The 22742-nt window shown below is 44.2% G+C and overlaps 1 protein-coding gene across 1 annotated transcript in view; it reads right to left on the reverse strand.

Moving 5' to 3' along the window:
• The window catches only part of LOC307128389 (low-density lipoprotein receptor-related protein 8-like), a 133866-nt gene that overhangs the window by 45435 nt on the left and 65689 nt on the right, over window positions 1–22742 (reverse strand). The window contains exon 4 of the mRNA XM_079820218.1: window positions 16396–16518. Within this exon, the coding sequence (XP_079676344.1) occupies window positions 16396–16518 (123 nt within the window). The remainder of the gene's footprint in view (window positions 1–16395; window positions 16519–22742) is intronic.

Raw genomic sequence — 22742 nt, forward strand, 5'->3', positions numbered from 1 at the left:
GCGGGAAACAGATGTGCCCACCTTGTGACCGAAAACCAAACAAACCCTAGATAAGTTGTTCTCTGGGCAGGAGAAATAACTCTTTTCTTGGTGTTGAGTCTCAATCCTAGAGAAACTAGATGAGCTAACACATTGTCTCTGTGTTGAAGCGCCCATCTCTTGCGATTGTGCTAATATTAGCAATCGCCTATGTAATTCAAAATGTGAATGCCCCGGAATCCTAATGGAGCCAGTACTGCATCCATGCATCTTGTATATGTGCGGTTACTAGGCTAGCCGAAATTGGTAAGCTTTTGCCCCCAAGAGCGAACCTCAGGAACTTCCTGTTGTGGCAGTATTTATATGAGAACACATGCATCCTTCAGATCGATCGTGCCGAACCAATCGCAATGTTGAATTTGTGACACGAACGTCTTTACAGTTAACATCTTCAAGTTCAAGTTCAAGTTCAATTTTATTTGTATAGCACATTTCCAACAGCCCCCAGGCTGACCAAAGTGCTTTACAGAAGAGCAAGATATCACAGACATACATAGAAATAAACCAGAAAAAATATATATATAAAACCACCTATTAAAAGTTTAACATATCACGGTAATCAGTACACTAAGGAAAATAAAAAAGTTTTTAGCAGGGACTTAAAAATAGACAAGGAAGGGGCCAGCCTAATCTCTAAAGGCAGGGTATTCCAAAGTCGTGGCCCTACCACCGGAAATGCACGCTCACCTCTACGCTTTAGTCTAGCGCGTGGAACAACCAACAAAGCCTGATCACAAGAACAGAGGCTTCTGGGTGGAGTATAGGAGTGAAGGAGTTCAGATAAATAGACAGGAGCTTTGTTATGTAGGGATTTATAAACTTTTTAAAGTCTATTCTCTGACAAATCGGCAACCAATGAAGGGATTTAAGAATAGGAGTGATGTGTTCATGTTTACGACACTTTAAAAGAAGTCTGGCAGCAGCATTTTGGACAAGCTGAAATTGCGCAATTTGAGATTTAGCTATACCGCAATATAAGGAATTACAGTAATCTAGACACGATGTGACAAGCGCATGTACAGCCATTTTGAGAGTTTTTGGGGAGAGAAAGTTTTTAATTTTGGACAGTAGACGAAGCTGATAAAAACTGGATCCAACAACAGAGTAGATATGTTTGTCAAATTTTAAAATCTGGTCAAAAATAATACCTAGGTTCTGCACCCGTGTCGATCTAAAAGCGGATAAACTTTCTAGCTCAGGGCTTATACACTGAGAGTTTTCATTTGGACTGAATACAATCACCTCAGTCTTGTCCTCGTTGAAGAAGAGTAAGTTTTGGGCTAGCCATAATTTAACCTCCTCTAAACATTGGAGAAGAGAGGTGATTGCAGTGGAATTGTTTTTCTTGACTGGAAGATAGATTTGAGTGTCATCTGCGTAGAATCTTGACATCTAACATCTTGAACTTGAGTGCTTTAACTGTACGGTTTAAGCCTCAAGATCTGAGATTGCTCATCCCCAACACACACACACACACACACACACACACACACACACACACACACACACACACACACACACACACACACACACACACACACACACACACACACACACACACACACACACACACACACACACACAGCACTAACGGTGTGTATCCAGTTCTTTCATTTGGAAGAGAACATGGAGAGACACAGCGTTTACCCTGCTGATTAATTTCCAACTGATTAGATTTCTTTCAGCTCTTTTCACTGACGTTTCTTTGTAACAGAGATGGAAAGAGAGAAATCTGCACACTGCCAGTTGAAAGCTAACTCCTAACAAAGATCTCAAGTCGAGTTTTGAAAGGTAGAGAGAGATTTTTAGAGAGAGAGATTGTTTTGCACACCATCACAGTAGCGGTCTGAAAACAAAAAGACCTGAAGGCTTACAGCTGGAGCTCATCTATTTATAGGACAATTTCATTGACGTGTTTAAACACACTTTTCACAGCGGGTCATGATAAGACACTTCCCATATGCACTTCGTGCAGCATTGAGTGCAGCTTTTGAAAGGGAACACATTTTTTGGTTACCTAACAAAAAGTGACCTCAGTTCAGAACGGAACCAAATGATTACATTTTCTTTTGAATAACATGCACCAATGAATTTTGAACAAAACGACCAGGAATATGTACTAGTAAAATTAATAGTCATATTTTGATTACATATTGACAAAAAAAAAAGTAAAATACTAGGTATTTAATGTGAAAAGGCAAGGGAAAATAATGAATATGCTTAACCGGGTTTTGTAACCTTGAGTAAATGATTGGTCTGCATTGATTTTTCAATAGCTTTGAGCTGGAGTCCAGTCAGTAGTGCCTCTAAGGAGACCCAGGATTGGAAAATGTTGGAGCGAAGCCAGTTTGACCCAGTTCCCTGGAAACTACACTGCCGTGATGATGAGAGGTTCTGATTAGTAGAGGTGAAGCTGTGGGCCGTGTCCAGCCTGAGGGGAGAGAGGTATGGCGGACCAATCCACCCACATTAATCTCTAATAGTGCCCATTGAAAGAACATAATTCACCACAGTGAATGTTTTTTTGTGGGTTTTACCAGGAGATGGACAAACGTTTATGCTCTTGGGCACAAATGTTCCCCAAAGTGGGGCCAAACATGTTTCAGTAATTCCATGCAACAGACACAAAATCCACAAAAACACAAAAAAACAACCAAACAAAACAGAACATTTTAAGAAGGTAGTTCAGATTATTGCCAGTGTAAAGATTAAATATACAGTATATTTAAAAAATACAAATATACACAAAATAAAGCAACAACAAACTAACAAGCATTCATTCTCAGGTATGAAACACTGAAGGAATGTTCAAGTTTATACTATATACAGAACAAGCTCTAGCATGTCACATACTGTATGCTGTCAATAGAGCTTGACTTGTATTTTATCCAGAATGTTCCTATATGTTTGGAATAGCATGCTAGCATACTGATGTACTTATTATTGCTGCATTACATAGTATGTATACTGTACGCAATGAAACCTTGCATGTAATACTATAATAATAACAAAATGTACTGAATAGAATACTGTATCCCACAATGCATCGCACTTGATCATCCATTTCCTGTGTAATGAATGAACTTCATCTGTGTTTTTTTCTTCTTTCTTACTCATTTGATTTGACTAAATACAGATAGATAAAAATAAAGACATTTTTATACTAAATTGGATTTTTACTGGATGCCACTCGCAGAATTAAACATGCATGTAAAAAAGTCTTGTGTCCGACGTAATAAACGTATGTGACAATGTAGCATATTAGTGTCAGAAATGTTTATTGTTGCATACTATTTATTTTTAATAATACACTACCATTCAAAATGTTGGGGTCGGTAATATTGTTTTTTAAATAAAATAATATTTTAATAATTATTAGTAATTAATTAGTAATTAATAGTTAATAAATTACAAATAATAATTAATAAAACTTTTATTCAGTAAGGATGCTTTAAATCATCATATTATAATGATTTCTAAAGGATCATGTGACACTGAAGACTGGAGAAATGATGCTGAAAATTCAGCTTTGATATCACAGGAATATATTATATATATCAAAATACAATTCCACATTATTACACTTTTTTTTTAAATTATCAAATAAATGCAGCCTTAGTGAGCATAAAAGACAATACTGCAAAAGTAAGCAGTATTTAGTGTATACTGCACAGTATGCAGTGAGAATTATGCTAGTAGGCTACTCTGAACATACCCTAAGATATCTTTTTGTGTTTTTAAACAGCTAATCGATCAGGTACAGAAGCTGTTTGTAAGTAAACAGTAATTAGCGTAACACATAGCCTGTGTCTAGATTTGAAATGCTGAGCGGGTTGTTGCATGTGATTTTACATGATGAGCTATTTGAGCTTCTAGAGGGGCTGATAATCAAACCTGCTCAGGAGAATCATGCATAATTCAATACATGGAAGACTCAATTAACCAGCTGCCAAAAAGAGATTGACTTTAATAAGTTACCCACTGCTTGCTAACGCTGGTGATTAGGAAGGATCTGAGGAGGAAGGGAGTGTTGTACAAGCATAGTGTGTTATTGATCAATGACTAGCAAGGAGTGTTTTTTTTTTGTTAAAGTGCATGTAAGTCTAATTTATGTACAGCGAGAGACATGATGGATACTGACTGATGACAAAAGAGTTATGACCAGAAATAAGTCAGAGAACTAACAGTTCAATGCAGTACAAATTCTTTCTTCTTGTGTATATATTGATTAACATATATCTTGTTCAATCAATGGTAAGTATTAGCCTGATGTTGTCATACTCAGATTCTAGTCAGAATATGAGTCTGATACTGCTCCATTGAGCTGTGATTATGGGGCGTGTTTCAACCGAACCAGGAAAGAAAATGCCTCTGCACTCTATTGGATAGACCTACAACCAATCAGAGCAACGGCGTAAGTGACGTATGTTGAGCGACGCATAGTTGTCAACAGAACTCAACTGCACGCACACTGGAAGAAGTAGAAGAAGAAGATGAGTGCAAACAATCTGGCATGTATTTAAGGATACATGGAGTACTTACCAACACGATCATTTTTGAGAGAGATAGTAAAGGTGAATGCATATACGAACAAGTTCTCTGTTTAGGATTAGAATGAATTCAACCCAAGCGCTCTTTGGTGACGTGGATGATTACGTTACTGTTGATCATCTGTCCATCATCGTATAAAGCCCGCCCTAACAATTTGATTGGTCTGAACAGCTCTGGTTCGAGCATAGTTGCTCCACAACAGATCAAGTCCAGACCGAACTTCCCGACTTCAAATGTTGTGGGCGGGGCTAAGTTCGGCTGGCATCCAGGCTAGGTAAGTATGGTAAATATTCACAAAATATACCTATACCTTTTCCATTTTTGTCTGACTTGTTGCTGTGTCTTTTGAATGTTATTTTGTTTTCGGATATGCAGTGTATTCTAACTTATAATTTTGTTTTCAGATTTGCCATTGTGTTTGTAATTTGCTGTTTTGTTTTCAGAATTGTGATATGTTTTGCACTTCTCGGCCTTTGGAATTTTATCTTCTAAAAGCCAAAACCTCCAACCCTGTGCAAGGTTCATTTCTTTTGGAAAAATGATTAAACTCAAGTCCTAGGCATGCAGACGCTTCTACAAACTTTTGTGAAAGAATGGGTCACTTTCAGGTGCTCAGTGAATTCAAGCATGGTAACGTGATAGGTTGCCACCTGTGTAATAAGTCCATTCGTGAAATTTCCATGAAAGTTAGAGGTATTATAACAAAGTGAAAGCAATTGGGAACAACAGCAACTCAGTCATGAAGTGGTAGGCCACATAAAATCACAGAGCAGGGTCAGCGCAGGCTGAAGGGCACAGTGCACAGAAGTCGCCAACTTTCTGCAGTCAATAGCTACAGACCTTCAAACTTCGTGTGGCCTTCAGATTAGCTCAAGAGCAGTGCATAGAAAGTTTCATGGAATGGGTTTCCAAGGCATCCAAGCCTTACATCACCAAGTGCAATGCAAAGCGTCTGATGCAGTGGTGTAAAACACGCCGCCACTGGACTCTAGAGTAGTGGAGACGTGTTCTCTGGAGTGACGAATCACGCTTCTCTTTCTGGCAATCCGATGGACGATTCTGGGTTTGGCGGTTGCCAGGAGAACGGTACTTGCCTGACTGTATTGTGCCACGTGTAAAGTTTGGTGGAGGGGGGATTATGGTGTGGGGTTGTTTTTCACGGGTTGGACTAGCCCCTTAGTTCCAGTGAAAGGAACTTTTAATGCTTCATCATACCAAGACATTTTGGACAATTTAATGCTCCCAACTTTGTGGGAACAGTTTGGGGATGGTCTCTTCCTGTTCCAACATGACTGCACACCAGTGCACAAAGCAAGGCCAATAAAGACGATGAGCAAGTCTGGTGAGGAGGAACCCGATCCATATTTTTTACCACATTTAAATCCATTTAATAGCTTCCCCTCACAACCAGAAAAAAACAACTAAAAAGAAAATATGCACTACAGAGAAACATGCATGTTCAGTGAGCACTTTGTGGGAGTGCATTGAGACATCCTGTCTGAGCATTACTGCAGTAGATTCAAGTTATGAGGCCTTCAGCAGCAGATAATTAGAGGTGTATTACACTGCACAGACCTCACAAAGGAAGGCAGGAAATCAATTATCATCAGACCCAGGTGAAATATCATTTCGAGCCAAGGCTCCCGTTCTCCTGGCTCGATACTGTGACATTGGCACGGATGTACTGATCAGGAGTCTGTGCAGTGAGAGAATGCCTGGGCTCTCGGTTTATAGCTTGATGAAAATAGAATCATGATTACCTCTATAGAAGGAAAGAATGTCTCAGTGCTGTCAAGACTTGAACCGTTGCTGAGGACGGCTGAATAAAACACTGATTGATAAAAATAATCTGGAAAACATACAACCATACAAGCCCATCCATCCTAAATGTCTTTATGGCTGCTTATAGAAGATACATAAGGATTAATTAGTCTTTGTGTTTCGCCAAGTCTTTTATGAATTATCATCTTCCACCCCCCAGAGTGAAGAAATGGCTGGAGGCTGTTTCAGTTGCTCTTAATAGGGCAATTAACATTCTGATTTATATCTTGTGACATTTGCAAGAGTTTTTATTGTTTCAGATGGACTGACGTGCAACAAAGGAGGATCTGAAGCAGGTTGGGTGTCAATTTTCTATTTTATTTAAACTACATTTGAGGCACGTCTTGAGTTTAATTATAAAAACAAACCTTAATTTAAATGGCCTTCCTGTAGTAAAGGATTTTAAAATGGCCGTGTTGACACACTAATGCTTCCTCCGAGAGTGTCCACAGAGATGACCTGCAGGTTAATTACAATTAACAGGTGTAGCCTATAGAAAAGGGACCCGATCATAATCAGAAACGAGCTAGACAACAAATTATTCAAAACACAGACAGATATGAAATATTAAATTATGTAAATTGAAGATAACCCCAGAAAGTGCACCCTGGATGTTTAAATAAAATAATATATGATTACGTACTTTATTTAAATAAAAGCGCTGTACTAATAATCTAAATAACTCAGGGACAGGGACACAATCAGCATTTTTTTCTATAATAATATAATATAATTGTTAATTATACTGTATTAATTAATTAATTAAATCTTATCGTAACACTTTACAGTAAGGTTCCATAATGTTAATGCATTCACTAACATTAATTAACATTGAGCAATATGGTTGTTACAGAATTTATTCATCTAAGTTAGTTAATAAAAATACAACTGTTCATTGTTAGTTCATGTCAGCTCAGGTCCTTTTATATGTATAACCTTATTGTAAAGTGTTAGCTATTCTGTATAATAATATAGTAATTGTATTTAATCATTGTATTAATTGTATTTTATTATTATTATTATTATTATAAGTGGGGGAAAGATTTAAAAAATGAGTAGCTCAAAACTATCATTTTATCACTTGCAAGACTATCCTTTATTTTAACAGGCAGAATTGGAAGAAGAGAAAGAGAGATTGTGGGAGAAGCCATTAATGAGAGGCAGACAGTGGAGAAATGCTATTACGAAAAGCAAGGGGAAAGGGAAGCTAGAGAAAGAGTCAATTTTCACAGCTTCCTAAAAGTAGGGCAGTGAGATTCACAGCGGGGGTTTGTGAAGACACCTGATTGGCTGAGGTAAAACAACCATGTTTAATAAGCCAAGCTCAAGCCAGAATTATTGAAACATTCAATGAGCATGATGACACATGAACACGAGCCCTGCCACTAACATCAATACTCAACAGTCTAGACAATTTATCAAGAAACCCTTGGGCGAGGATGTCAATGACATCTTTTTGCTGGCTGTGCTTCTCCTTCAGAATAATTACGTACCACAGCCTAAGCGTGTTTCTGGACATCTAAGCCACACTTAAAAATGATAAATGCATTAAATATTGCATCTGCAAACAAAGAATATTACATTATTTGTTGGAACTAGCTTGACTTTTTTGAGTCGTTGTATTGAAGCCATTGCCTCCTCAATTTCACACAGGTGTAACACAGGAGTAACCACACGTGTAGTTCATCAATTTAACTAACATAATCCACTAACCAGAGTTTTTGAATTAATTCTAAACAGTATCTATGGGTGTGTCTCAATCAGCTCCCTAGTTCAAAAAAAATTTGAAATCCAACCAGTGCACTGAAACTTTTGCTCCCCAAAAAAGTCCCACAATGCACAGTGAAAAACAAAAAGGTTATTTCTTTAAAATAAATGTCACTTTGTTTGATATTGTTACAATCCACGCCTGTCCCGGACTACATTTCACATGATCCTCCCTGGCCCACACCTGAACTCACTGCCTCATCGTCTCTCCTGCTCTCCTCGGATTCCCTGCACCTGGTCTTTGTCATTAGCACTCCCTTATATTGGACTCACTTCCCTGCATATACTGGGAACTATACTTAAACAAGGGCTGCATCTAATGACAATTTTTTTGTCGATTAATCTATCGATTATTTTTCCAGATTAATCTGATGATTCTTTTTTACTGATTATTGTATTTCAAAGAGGGTAGTGAATTTGTATATAATTTTAACATGAAATCAATGAATGATGACATTTAATTTCAGTTATTATATTAGATATTCAGGTATTATATTAAAGGGATAGTTCACCCAAAAACGAAAATGTGATGTTTTTCTGCTTACCCCTAAGGCAACCAAGATGTAGGTGTCTTCGTTTCTTCAGTAGAACACAAATTAAGATTTTTAACTCCAACCGTTGCTGTGTGTCACTCATATAATGCTTGTCAATGGAGACTAATTCTATTAGAGTAAAAAAGACAGCTTCAAACTAAACCCCGCGGCTCGTGACGATACATTGATGTCTTAAGACACGAAACGATCGGTTTCTGAGAGAAACCGAACGGTATTTATGCAAATATATCACCTCATATCAGACGAACGCTTTAGCTCTCCAGACTGCCATCACTTCCCGTAGGTGAGGTCAAAATAGTGGCCGGGTCATAGATATGTATATGTAGATATTATACGGCCGCTATTTTGACCTCACCTACAGGAAGTGATGGCAGTCTGTAGAGCTAAAGCGTTCGTCTGATATGAGGTGATATATTTGCATAAATACCGTTCCGTTTCGTGTCTTAAGACATCAATGTGTCGTCACGAGCCGCAGGGTTTAATTTGAAGTTGTCTGTCCATGTTTTTTTTACTCTAATAGAATTAGACCCCATTGACAAGCATTATATGAGTGACACACAGCAAGAGTTGGAGTTAAAAAATCTTCATTTGTGTTCTACTGAAGAAACGAAGACACCTACATCTTGGATGCCTTAGGGGTAAGCAGAAAAACATTTGCAAACACCAAACGTTTTTGGGTGAACTATCCCTTTAATTGTATTTCAGGAAGGGTAGTGTACTGCCATTTTATAATGAAATATATGAACACAAGAAGCATTTTAAACATTATGTATAACTAATGATACTATTCATCATAAAATGTATACAGAGTAGACCTAATTAGGAAATGTTGTTTACTATAATAGGTTATTAATTACCATGGTTGAGTACGATTTACTTATTGATTTGTATCAATAGTAAACAAAAATGCACTTGTATTTATCTGCAAAAGGTTCACATTCAGGAGCTTTCAGCATAGTGTTAATGTATAACTAGTCGTCTATTTTGAAGATATACATGTGCATAAACAACTAAGCGTCATTGCCAGACTAAAGCTGCCAGAAGTTTTTGCCCAAACTTCAAAGAATCGTTTAAATGATTAAAACTAGAGGTATATCTTAACTTTAATGTTACTTTAATCATGTAAACTACCTATAGAATGTTATATGCATATGGGACAGAGGGAACCCGGTCGCATTTGCAGCAGATATATGCTGCCCATAATAAATCGAAGCACGAGACGTACTGGGGTCAGAGAAGAACACTGGAAAATGTGACCGAATGGACAATATTCGTCTGTATTTGCAATACACACGCCACGGTTCAGTTGCGCTAGATGAACACTGGCAGTGTGAAAGCACAACGGGCGCGCACTGCTCCCGTTCTCCACATGCACAGCTTCTGCTCTGCCACCGCACTGCTTGCACGTGCAGTGTGAAACCGGCGTTACAGAGCAGACAAAGCACAGTTTTATTCGGCTTCTGTTTAAAGTACTCCCACACTTTTAAATGTCGCGGTCTGGCTTTATATGATAAATTATTATTTTCACCATGCCCGGGAGCAGAAGCCGCATTATTCTAGATCTATTCTATTCTAGAACGTAAATAATGTGACGCTTCAACGCATTTCACGCGCCATTACAGCCCTAATTTAAACAAATCTTTAAATATCTAATAAACATTTAATTTCACAAACCTTGCAGGCTTAGTCGAATCGAATTGATATTGTGTTAAAATTTTGCCTATTTAAATCAATATAATTTATAATAAAATAAAAAGCTTGACAAGCAAAGCTGTTATTCAAATGCTGAATAAATTATGCACAATGCGAGTTACACTACAGTACTAGAACGTTCTCAGGTTTTCGTCATCCCTGGTGGCGAAGTCCTATAGAGCTGCGGGGCAGGCCGCTGCTTCTTTGCATACCATGGCAACTCTTCAGGCTTACCAAGCCAAGTTGCTGTGTGATATGCACGAGGGGGGGGGGGCTGACCCAGGACTCAGCAATGAGTTGCGTGCCGCCACCGACCTCGCTCTCCGGGCGACGAAGGTGACCGCACGCTCCCTGGGTCAGGTGATGTCCACAAATGTGGTCCAGGAGCGACACCTATGGCTCACCCTGGCCGATATGCGTGACGCTGAGCGAACCCGTTTCCTCAACGCCCCCATATCCCAGGATGGGCTATTCGGCGGAGCGGTCGAGAGCTTCACCCAACAGTTCTCAGCCGCTCAGAAGCAGACTGAGGCTATAAAATACATACTGCCCCGGCGGTCAGCTGCTGCCTCCACCCCACCGCCCGCGCAGTTGCCTCAGCCTGCTCGCCGCCGAGGGCGCCTTCCTGCGGCTCCCTCTACCAGAGGCAGCCGCAGGAAGGCGTCCCAGTCCGCTCCAGCCCCGCAGCCCGCGAAAAAACGCCAGGCTAAGCGGCGCTCCTGATGCGGACGGCTCAGGGATGGGCAGTTCTTTCCAGGAGACGGCAGCCGGGCCGCTCCTTCCCCCGGTGGAGGGCCGGGGGAGAATCTTTTGTTTAGCTGCCTCGCTGCCCCACCCTGGGTACGTCTGCCGTCCGTATGACCCCATTGGTGCAGTCTCTGGAAGCGTGGCTTCAGCTTCCGGGGCTGTCCCGCTGGGTTGCGCGGACCGTCAGGCTTGGCTACGCGATTCAGTTCGCGCAGGCTCCTCCCCGTTACAGGGGAGTCCGCTATACCGTGACCGGGGCCCATGCCCCCCTCATGCGTGCGGAGGTTGCCACTCTACTGGCGAAGGGTGCGATCGAGCCTGTCCCTCCGGCCGAAATGAAGTCGGGGTTCTACAGCCCCTACTTCATTGTACCCAAGAAAACCGGTGGGTTACGACCAATCCTGGACCTTCGCATCTTGAACCGATCCCTTCACCGGCTTCCGTTCAAGATGTTGACTGCGAAACGCCTTTTCGAATGCGTTCGTCCTCTCGATTGGTTTGCAGCGATCGACCTGAAGGACGCCTACTTCCATGTCTCCATCCTTCCTCGACACAGACCGTTCCTACGGTTTGCTTTCGAGGGGCGGGCATATCAGTACGCGGTTCTCCCATTCGGGCTATCTCTCTCCCCTCGCGTCTTCACGAAGATTGCCGAGGCAGCCCTTGCGCCCCTTCGGCAGCACGGGGTCCGCATCCTGAACTACCTCGACGACTGGCTCATACTGGGCCACTCTCGAGAGCAGGTGTGCGGACACAGAGATCTGGTTCTCCACCACTTAGCCCGTCTGGGCCTTCGGGTCAACTGGGAAAAGAGCAAACTTTGCCCCGTGCAGAGGATCTCTTTTCTCGGTATGGAGATCGACTCGGTCGCCATGTACGCGCAGCTTACGAGCGAGCGCGCGCAGTCTCTGCTGACTTGCCTCCGTCAAATCGAGAGCAAGAGTGCGGTTCCACTGAAACTCATACTCCTTGCGACAGCCCCTCCCTGGCCTATTCCTCTGAGACCGGACCTCCTTACTCAGAGACGGGGCACCCTATGGCACCCGCGTCCCGACCTCTGGAGCCTCCACGTGTGGCTCCTAGACGGGACGCGGCAGGTTTGAGTGGCCTGCCACCTACGGTGGTCGCCACCATCACTTCCGCTAGGGCAGAGTCCACTCGACATGCCTATGCGTTGAAGTGGAACCTCTTCGTCACCTGGTGCTCTTCCCGCCAAGAAGACCCCTGGAAATGCCCGATCGGGTCCGTGCTTGAGTTTCTCCAAGAGGGGCTGGAGCGAAGGCTGTCTCCCTCCACTCTCAAAGTATATGTGGCCGCAATATCTGCCCACCACGATCTCTTGGAGAACAAGAAGGTAAGTCAGCACGACCTGGTCATCAGGTTCCTGAGGGGAGCGAGGAGACTGAATCCTCCTCGCTCTCCTCTCGTACCCTCTTGGGACCTCGCAGTAGTGTTAAGTGCTCTGCAGAGACCTCCCTTTGAGCCTTTGCAGTCGGTTGATATTAAGTTCCTGTCTATGAAGACGGCTCTGCTGACCGCATTGGCCTCAGTTAAGAGGGTCGGGGACCTGCAGGCATTTTCGGTTGACGAAGCGTGCCTGGAGTTCGGGCCGGCTAACTCTCACGGGATCCTGAGACCCCGGCCTGGATATGTGCCCAAGGTTCCCACCACTCTGTTTAAGGACCAGGTGGTGAACCTGCAAGCGCTGCCTTTGGAGGAGGCAGACCCAGCCTTGGCATTGCTCTGTCCAGTACGCGCCCTCCGCGCCTACGTAGACATGACGCAGTGTTTCAGGACCTCAGACCAGCTCTTTGTCTGTTATGGTGGAGAGCGGAAGGGAAGTGCTCTCTCAAAGCAAAGGCTGTCTCACTGGATAGTGGACACCATTGTTTTGGCTTACCAGCAGCAAGGTCGACCATGTCCCCTTGGTGTGAGGGCACACTCCACTAGGAGTGTGGCCTCCTCTTGGGCTTTAGCGCATGGCGCCTCGCTAGCAGACATCTGCAGAGCTGCAGGCTGGGCGACACCTAACACATTCGCCAGATTCTACAGTCTCCGAGTGGAGCCAGTGTCCGACTATGTACTCGCCCCCCCCCCCGAGGGGCCGGTAATGGACCAGGCTCAGGTGTCTTCGCTTGCTCGCCATTCCACTCCACGGACTGGATACGTGCGATTTTTCCTCAGGTGAGCTCCCCGAGAGCCCTGAGCTCCTCCAGCACTGTCGACGCCGACATCAGTTCAGTCTGCCCTTTCGAGCCCAGACCCTCATGTCCGGCCAGGTGCCCCATGTGCATGGTTCCCCTCCGGCGACCCCCACATGTGTATTTCGCCGTAAGTCTCCGCAGTGAGCGGGTTTCTTCCCTTGGCGTGTCCCCGCCACCCCTAGGGTTAAAAATCCAACTTCGGCTGGTACCCTAGAGATTTTCCATATGCAGCCCTTAGCGGGTCATATGTGTCTCTTAAGTCCTCCCCACGGGTAGGCATCTTGGCATTCCCTCACTGGGATATGCTTCCCAGTGTACCTTGGTATTCCTGTGTTAAGTGGGAGTCCTTCGTCCGTATTAGTCTTACGACAGGGTACTCACACTTACGCAGGGCGCTGGAAGACAGCTGAGTGGCGGGATTATATTGGGACCCCCATCCGTTAGTCACTAACGTTACGTCGTAGTGACTGAACGAAAGGGAACGTCTCGGTTACGGATGTAACCCTCGTTCCCTGAGGAGGGAACGGAGACGTAACGTCCCGTTGCCACTTCAGCTGTGCTACCTGGAACGCAGGAGTTCAGTCTTGGCTCCTCAAGCAGGTAACATAATGCGATATTGCCACGTACTTCCTTATATACTCACGCGGTGAGGCGGAGTTACGTATGCAAATTCCGCATGCCCCATGGCATTGGCACGCCATTGGGCGTTTTCTCTAAGCTCGAAGATGATAGGCTTCTAGGCGAAACCCCCATTCGTTAGTCACTAACGTTACGTCTCCGTTCCCTCCTCAGGGAACGAGGGTTACATCCGTAACCGAGACGTTTCAGTTCATTTTTGTGATACGCTTCAGTTCACGGAGACCGAGACGGCAGAAAGCACATCCTGATTGTTTTCTTTATTTTACAAAGCACATCGTTTTGTTGTTATTTAGAGTTTACACATATAAAAGTAGATCCTCTACAGTTTCGAATGATGTATTATTCTTATCTGTGTGACCAAAAAACAAACAGAGTATTTTAAGTCGTTTCCGCTGTTAGAAGGAAAAAATGCAAGTGATCATGCCGGTGCCTCCATGTCATGCAGAAAACTTGGATATAATAACAGCTACAGTGCAAATTTATCTAGGTTAACGTTAGAGCGAGCATGTGAATATGTTGTGGCATATTCTAAGTTCTCTCAGTACAGCATTTGAAGAAAATCTCACAGTCAAAGTTCCAGGTCTCAGAGGATGTTAACTTTATTGTATGAACAACAAAGTGAGATGCCAGCTGAACATCTGATTATCCATAGTAAAACTCCATTTATCCTGTTTTCTTATCTCCCCTCATCCAATGGGCATCCTTTTTTCCCTAGCTCCACTTTGTGATTTTGCAACACTTAAATGCAAACCTCTGCATCTTTTAAGATTTACTGGTGGAATATCCCCAGAGCTTCTCTTTTTTTTAACAACACATCCACATCTTATGTACCATTCTCTTAGCGCTCCACTGGTCTCCTAGCGCCTCACACACGTGCCCATACATCAAGTGATGCAATCTTCCAGTAGTTTTCCATGTTCTTTCACGACCCTCTCATTACAGAAGGCCTAGTCATTATTTTATTGACACATATCCTGATTCTATTTCATATAACCAGTGTAATTCTCCAACAGTGGCCAAGTAAAGTTGCTACTACCTACATGTTTCAAATGACAAGGCATATTTGAGATCAATGGATGATAGGCGAACATTTGGATTTCCTGCCTGACATACTATAATTACCACAAGGACCCACCGTTCACGATTTGTCCCTCACGGACTGTGTGACTTTGCCACTTCCTGTGTAGTGTTTTTTTTGTTGTTGTACTAACCAGCGACTAATAGAATTTTGGTCAAATAAGCCTCTTTTCGTTGACTACTGTATTAGGGGGCAGCCCTAATATTCACATTGCAAGGGCTATAAAAGTCACCAAATAAAAATGTAAAATTTTACGGTCACTAATGACTAAAGGTGCGGTATGTAGGAATGACAGCTAGTGGTTGAAATTGGTACTGCAGTCCAAATTCTAAATATTGTTTGCCCCGCCCCCTCATCCTCAGACGCGACGCTCACGTGGGTTGCCAGGTTGAGAACACACAACAGGAACGAGCGCAATTGACATTGGAAGGCAGGGAGACTTACTGTAAGTTGATGAGTTGATTTATCCGCATTTCAATGTGTTAAATATTGAAATATTCATAAAGATTTTTAGATGGATGCCGAGGCTTTTAGGTCAGGTAGAATCTGCGATCACTGACCCAGTTATACGCTGTGTTTTCCGCCAACTGGTAAACTGTGGTGTCGAAATACTATTGGGTAAATTGACAATGTGCGTTATCGCACAGACCAAGTCAAAAACAGATATTCCGACACGGAACGCACATTTCAAAGTACTGTAACTGGCTGTAGCATTATTTTTTAAAAGAAACAAGTATGTGAACTCTGCATGTTTCCTAAATATCTGAAAACATTTTATGGTATTTTTATGCTTTAGTACAGTCAAAAATGTACATACAGCACCTTTAAATAAATCATACAGCACACACTTGTGGATCAGAAGGACTGACACTGATTGGACTGTAGACTAACCTAAATTTCTCACTATTACATTCATGCATATAACAGACATATCTGTGATTGGTTAATGCTGAACCTCTTCAAACCACTTTGTTAATAGAATAATTACTCAACAGGAGCAGACCTAAATTAATTGTTATAATTAACTTTCAGTTGTAACTGTCTAGTACCACAAATTGTCCAATCAACACGTAATTTTCAAGTACTAGAGAGTTTCAAGAACATAGACTTAACAAGACAACAGTGTGCTCAGGAAATAAACCATTGACTAGGTCTCTCTCTCCTCTTTGAGCCTTTTAGAGCCACGACTAAAGCAGGTCCAAAGCATTGGGGTGAAAGTCAGTTCAAAGTATCACCTCAGCCTTGAACAAAACTCCCTGCGGAGAATCAAACACACAGTCTGAGAGAAAGAGACCAGACTCACCTGCTGCACAGTCTGCTTCATCTTCGCCGTTTTCGCAGTCTCTTTCCCCGTCACACCGCCAGGACAGCGACACGCACTTCCCTCCACAGTTAAACTTCTCTGGTGGACACGTCTGTTTGACTGCTGTGGAACAGAAGCAGGTTTGAACAGGTTAACCTAAAACATGTGGCAAGTAAACCAACTGGCGTCAAATCATCCTGTTGATCTCACTGTGTTCCCTGGATCTGTGCTGCTTATCACAGGGTGAGATGTGAGATTGCAAATGTGTTAAAAACACACAGGACACCTCTGAGCAGAATTTCTGAATGCAATTTATAGCTATTTTTTGCTTTTTGAAGTCCGTTTATGCAGCTTTTCCGGCTGCTGAGGCACGTCAGAATGAGGTGAAGTGTTGGGGGTGTACTACCTATTACTATACTATAAGTTATAAGTATTTAATGTACTATAAGTATTTAATGAACTAGATTTTTCAGTAGTGTCACAGAATGTAGGGTTTCCATCCACTAGCACTGTAGCATCATGAACATTATGGTTTTAATATCATATTGTATCGTACAAGCAGCTTTATCACAGAGCACACAGGAGCACACATTAAAAAAAGTATGTTCTATACAGCATGAATGTGTGTGGTATGATTGGAATTCGGATGTACTATATTTGCCATGTTGTCACTGTCATGTGACCAACACGAGCACCTGTACAGCGAATTATAAATTATCATGACGGAAAATGTTAATCGATGACTTGAAGAAGAGAGTCAACTCCACATCAACTACATAAATTAATCAATTAACCATTCAGAAACGTCATGTTGCATTCCACATGTTGTCACTTCTTCTTGAGTCTCACCATCTGTGTCAGACTCGGGTTCGAACATATAAGGCTGAACAATTTCTGACATTTTCAGTGCGTGAGATTGTCCTGTTTTGTTGTTCCCAGTATGCCGGAGCATTGGAAGCTCCATCCTCTTCTTGAAAGGACGCCGGGAGCACCAGCTCATTTGCATTTAAATGGACACACACAAAAACGGAACGTTTCTGCTCACCCTCAGAAAGTGGCAATTTTAACATGCTAAAACAAATTATCTGTGGGGTATTTTGAGCGGAAATTTCACATTCACACTCTGCGGAGATCAGAGACTAGGTAATAGTAATAGATCCCCTTTAAGAGCCCATGAAAACTAAACTGAAATTAAAACTGAATGTGACAATAACAATAAATAATTGTATTATATAATAATTGATCTGATCTGGCCTCATTTACTCACCCTTATGTCGTTCCAAACATGTATGACACAAAAGAAAATATCAGAGGGTAAGTAAATGATGACAGAATTATAATTTTGGGGTGAACTATCCATTTAAGTGAGAGTAAACCGGACCAGGCAGCAGATCAGAGGGCCCGTGGCCCTCGTTTTAGCAGATCTGTCCCCCTCTCTCCTTCACAGTCACGGTCAATCTGCTCCATTTGGCAAGCTGTCTGTTGATATTAGATTACAATTTGAGAGGTATCAGAAATGCAGGCATAAATAAATCATCTCTGGCTGCAGAGACCTGGAGAGCCGCCACAGTCAATGAGTCTGCCGGGGCCATTCAGCTGCTCTTATATCACGAAAGAATTCAGAGGGGCCCAACAAGTTGTACCAATTAGCCTGGCCAAGGATATGTTGTACAAACTGTAAAGAAATGGCAGCTCCATTGAAGCAGTCAGTTTTGAGTGAATGTTTTATCCATCACTGGATCGTTTTCATCATATAAATGAGTGATACATATCAAACGAGGTGTGATTTCTACATTACTGCAGCACTTGTCCAACCCTTCAGTATCATTCATCAAGCAAGATGGCAGTCATTTATCTTCCTGACTTTATTCAAATATGCTTTTTAGAATGCAAGCCAGCCTTGCTATTGAAATGTGTGAACCAACAGTGTCATTTCATCACACTTTATGATATCCAAAATGCTTTTTTCAGGATCTGCAATGCAGTAATGCTGTGTTTTAGTGTGCATGAGGTTGTGTGTCAGTATTAATTTGAACTAAAACAATTTTAATGCTTCATAGATTCATAAGCCACCACGAGAGGATAGACTAATTCTGAAAACATCAACAGGGCACATTAAATCTGGAGCTTTGTTCCTTGGTGTCTACTATATAGGCAGCTGACAGCATCTATCAGAGATGCAACCTAAAGTGACAGATTTGGAACGATCTTCACAGCATCTGTGCCAACAAAACACCACAAATCACATGAAACACACAGGAGACTTGGTTCACAATAGATTCTAACTGTCAAACGTTAGAATGTTGCTAACCTAAAGGCACAAGAACAAGCATAAAATATGTAGCACAGAGCACTCAAATATTTGGTAATGGTAATAATTAGATGGAACTATCACCTAATAATCATTACTTTTATGTACTAAGTGCTGTTATTGCTAATTGAAAATAAAACTAAAATTAGCACAATTTTAATAGTATTTTTTCGTTAATTGAAATAAAGTTGAAATAAAATAAAATATAAAAAATGTAATATAATTATAAACAAAAATTAGAAATGATGTACTAAAAATACTATAACTAAAACCGAAATAAAAAATAAAGACTTATTAATGTTAAAAAAATTATAATAATAAAAAATGACAAAATTACATAACAAAATTACTAAAACTAAAATGAAACATACAAATAAAAACTAGTTCCCATTCAGTCAGTCACGTTCGACGTACGTCGGACGTACCGACGAATTGGGATCACTTCTGGGAGCCCCTATCAGCTTCGAGCTATCTAGAACCGGCCAATGAACAATTGGCGTGCGAGATTTGCATCTCGCGCTCCGCCCCGCACTGCGGGTATAAACAGGAAGCGAGAGCGAATGCACGCTGTCATTCACTTCGGAGCCAAACGGCATATGAAGGACTCACTCATCACTGAGTATTTTTTCGCTGCTATCAAGCAAGACTTTCGAGGACCGGAGAACCAGAGGAGGACGCGTGTTGGAGGAACGGCACGTTTCAGCGGGATCCGCGCTGACTCACCGAGCTGCCTCTGAGAGCAGAGAAAACTGCTGTTATCACAGCAACGCTGTTGGTCTGGGTAGGGCGTTTTCCTGCTGAGTACAGGCACGGGCTGCACTAACAATCCCGTGCGCTGTCGCGTTTCCCCCTGAGTGCTTCAGCACAGAGCGTTTTCCTCACAAAAGAGCTTCACGGGTGACGTGGCGTCTTTTTCAAGATGTCTTACCACCCGTGCGTTTCTGGATGCGGTCGTTCCCTGTCCCCTGCTGACGGTCACAATCGCTGTCTCACGTGTTTGGGCACACAGCACGCTGAGGCGGCGTTTGTGGATAGTTCATGTTCCCACTGCGGGAACATGACTATCTCGGAGCTTAGATCGAGACTCTCCTACCTCCGGGCTGGGGGAGTCCCCTTACCCATCCCACGAACTAGGTCTACCCCTAACCCGGGTGGACCTGCTTCTTTGGATGGCCAGGGTGATCTGAGGATCACGTTTAGGGCAAACCCACCGAGTGAAACTCCGCAGGCCCCTATTCCCTCTGCTCCCTCTGCTCCGCAGCCGGTAGAGCCTCCAAGGGAACCCGCTGGACCATCCCACGGGAGACCTCTTCAAAGACAATCTTCAAAGTGCCGCTCAGAGGCAAGCACGTTCTGGTCCGGACGGACAACACTGCGGCCGTAGCGTACATCAACAAACAGGGTGGTCTACGCTGCCGTCGCATGTCGCAACTCGCCCGCCATCTCCTCTTATGGAGTCAGAAGCATCTGAGGTCGCTTCGTGCCGTTCACATTCCGGGCCTGCTCAATCGTGCGGCCGACGAGCTGTCACGTCAGAAGTTGCTTCCGGGAGAATGGCGACTCCATCCCCAGGCGGTCCAGCTAATCTGGAGTCGTTTCGGGGCCCCACAGGTAGACCTGTTTGCCTCCCCAGAGACGACCCACTGTCAGTGGTTTTATTCCTTGACCGAGGGGACCCTCGGGTCGGATGCCCTGGCCCACAGCTGGCCCCGGGAAGAACGCAAGTATGCGTTTCCCCCAGTGAGCCTTCTTGCGCAGACACTGTGCAAAGTCAGGGAGGACGAGGAGCAGGTCCTGTTGGTCGCTCCGTATTGGCCCAACCGGACTTGGTTCCCGGAACTAGTGCTCCTTGCGACAGCACCTCCCTGGCCCATTCCTCTGAGGCAGGACCTCCTGACTCAGAGACGGGGCACCCTATGGCACCCGCGTCCGGACCTCTGGAAACTCCATGTCTGGTCCCTGGACGGGACGCGGAGGCTCTAGGTGACCTACCGCAAGCGGTAGTTGACACCATCACTTCCGCTAGAGCCCCCTCTACGAGGCGCCTCTATGCGTTGAAGTGGAACCTGTTCGTCGATTGGTGCTCTTCTCACCGAGAAGACCCCCGAAGATGTTCGATCGCATCTATGCTTACCTTTCTACAAGATGGGTTGGAGCGAAGGCTGTCTCCCTCCACCCTCAAAGTCTATGTCGCCGCTATCGCCGCTAATCATGAGCTCGTAGATGGAAAATCTCTAGGTAAGCACAATCTGATCGTCAGGTTCCTTAGGGGAGCGAGGAGATTAAATCCACCTCGTCCTCCCTCCATACCCTCTTGGGACTTAACTCTGGTGCTAACTGCACTACAGAGAGAACCTTTTGAGCCTCTGCAGTCAGCTGAGTTGAAAGTTCTGTCGTTAAAGACAATACTCCTGACTGCGTTGGCCCTTCATCAAGAGGGTAGGGGACCCGAATCGTGCCTGAAATTCGGGCCCGGTAACTCTCATGTGATCATGAGACCCCGGCCTGGATATGTGCCCAAGGTTCCCACTACTCCCTTCCGGGACCAAGTGGTGAGCCTGCAAGCGCTGCCTTCGGAGGAGGCAGACCCAGCCCTAGCTTTTCTCTGTCCCGTCCGTGCTCTCCGGACTTACGTGGACAGAACGCAAAGCTTCAGGACCTCAGAGCAGCTCTTCGTCTGTTACGGAGGACAGCAGAAGGGAAAGGCTGTCTCCAAGCAGAGGATGGCCCACTGGATAGTGGATGCCATCGTCTTGGCTTATCAGTCCCAAGACGTGCCCTGCCCGCTCGGGTTAAGAGCCCACTCCACTAGGGGTGTTGCCTCTTCCTGGGCGCTGGCTCGTGGTGCCTCGCTGACAGATATTTGTAGAGCTGCGGGCTGGGCGACACCTAACACGTTCGCTAGATTCTATAGCCTCCGTGTAGAGCCGGTTTCTTCCTGTGTGCTCACTTCCCATAGTCAGTAACACCGAAGTGCCCGTTCTAGTGTCGGCTTGCTGCGCCATTCCCTCCCCTATGGTAGACGGATGCGTGCGCTTATTTTGCTCCAGTCGAGTTCCCCGGAACGGCGAACCCTGTTGAGTCCTCCGCAACCCGCGGCAGTCGGACGTGGCGGAGCGTTCGACGCCAGGTCTAACACTCGTATGCATTGGTGGAACTTGTGTTAGGCTGGGTTCCATATGTAGTGACCCCCACGGCGGTCCCATATGTGTATTCTTCCACGGTACGGCTCCCTACGGCGAGCCTGTGTCTTTCCCTCGGCAGAGTTCCCTCTGCCGTCCCAGGTACGTGTTGTCTCCCTCCTAATTGGCCGGGGCCACCCCTGGGACTTCCGTATGTTGTTCTGCCCACGGCCAGCCCATACGTGTATTCTCCACATGGTAACTCCCTCTGGGCATGATGTGGCTTCCGCAGCTGCCTTCACAGGCACGCTTTCCCAGTGTTATCCAATAAAGTCAGCTGAGTGGGTCTTGGGGAACAGCAGCTTTGACTCTCCCTGCGTGAACTTTCCCACCCGCATCAGATCGGGGTCTGAGGGGCTCATCGCTGGGCGCTGGAAGTGGTAGTAACTATGGCGTTTTCCATAGGGATCCCAATTCGTCGGTACGTCCGACGTACGTCGAACGTGACCGACTGAATGGGAACGTCTCGGTTACGTATGGTAACCCTCGTTCCCTGAAGGAGGGAACGGAGACGTACGTCCCGTCGCCACAGTTGCTGTACCATCACTGCAGGTTGAGCCACTACGTTTGGCTCCTCAGTGAAAAACAGCGTGCATTCGCTCTCGCTTCCTGTTTATACCCACAGTGCGGGGCGGAGCGCGAGATGCAAATCTCGCACGCCAATTGTTCATTGGCCGGTTCTAGATAGCTCGAAGCTGATAGGGGCTCCCAGAAGTGATCCCAATTCGTCGGTACGTCCGACGTACGTCTCCGTTCCCTCCTTCAGGGAACGAGGGTTACCATACGTAACCGAGACGTTAAAAATACTGGTAACACTTTACAATAATGTTTCATTTGTTAACTTTAGTTAACTA

This window comes from Gobio gobio (assembly GCF_949357685.1).
Source record: "Gobio gobio genome assembly, chromosome: 6".
NCBI classification, from domain to species: domain Eukaryota; kingdom Metazoa; phylum Chordata; class Actinopteri; order Cypriniformes; family Gobionidae; genus Gobio; species Gobio gobio.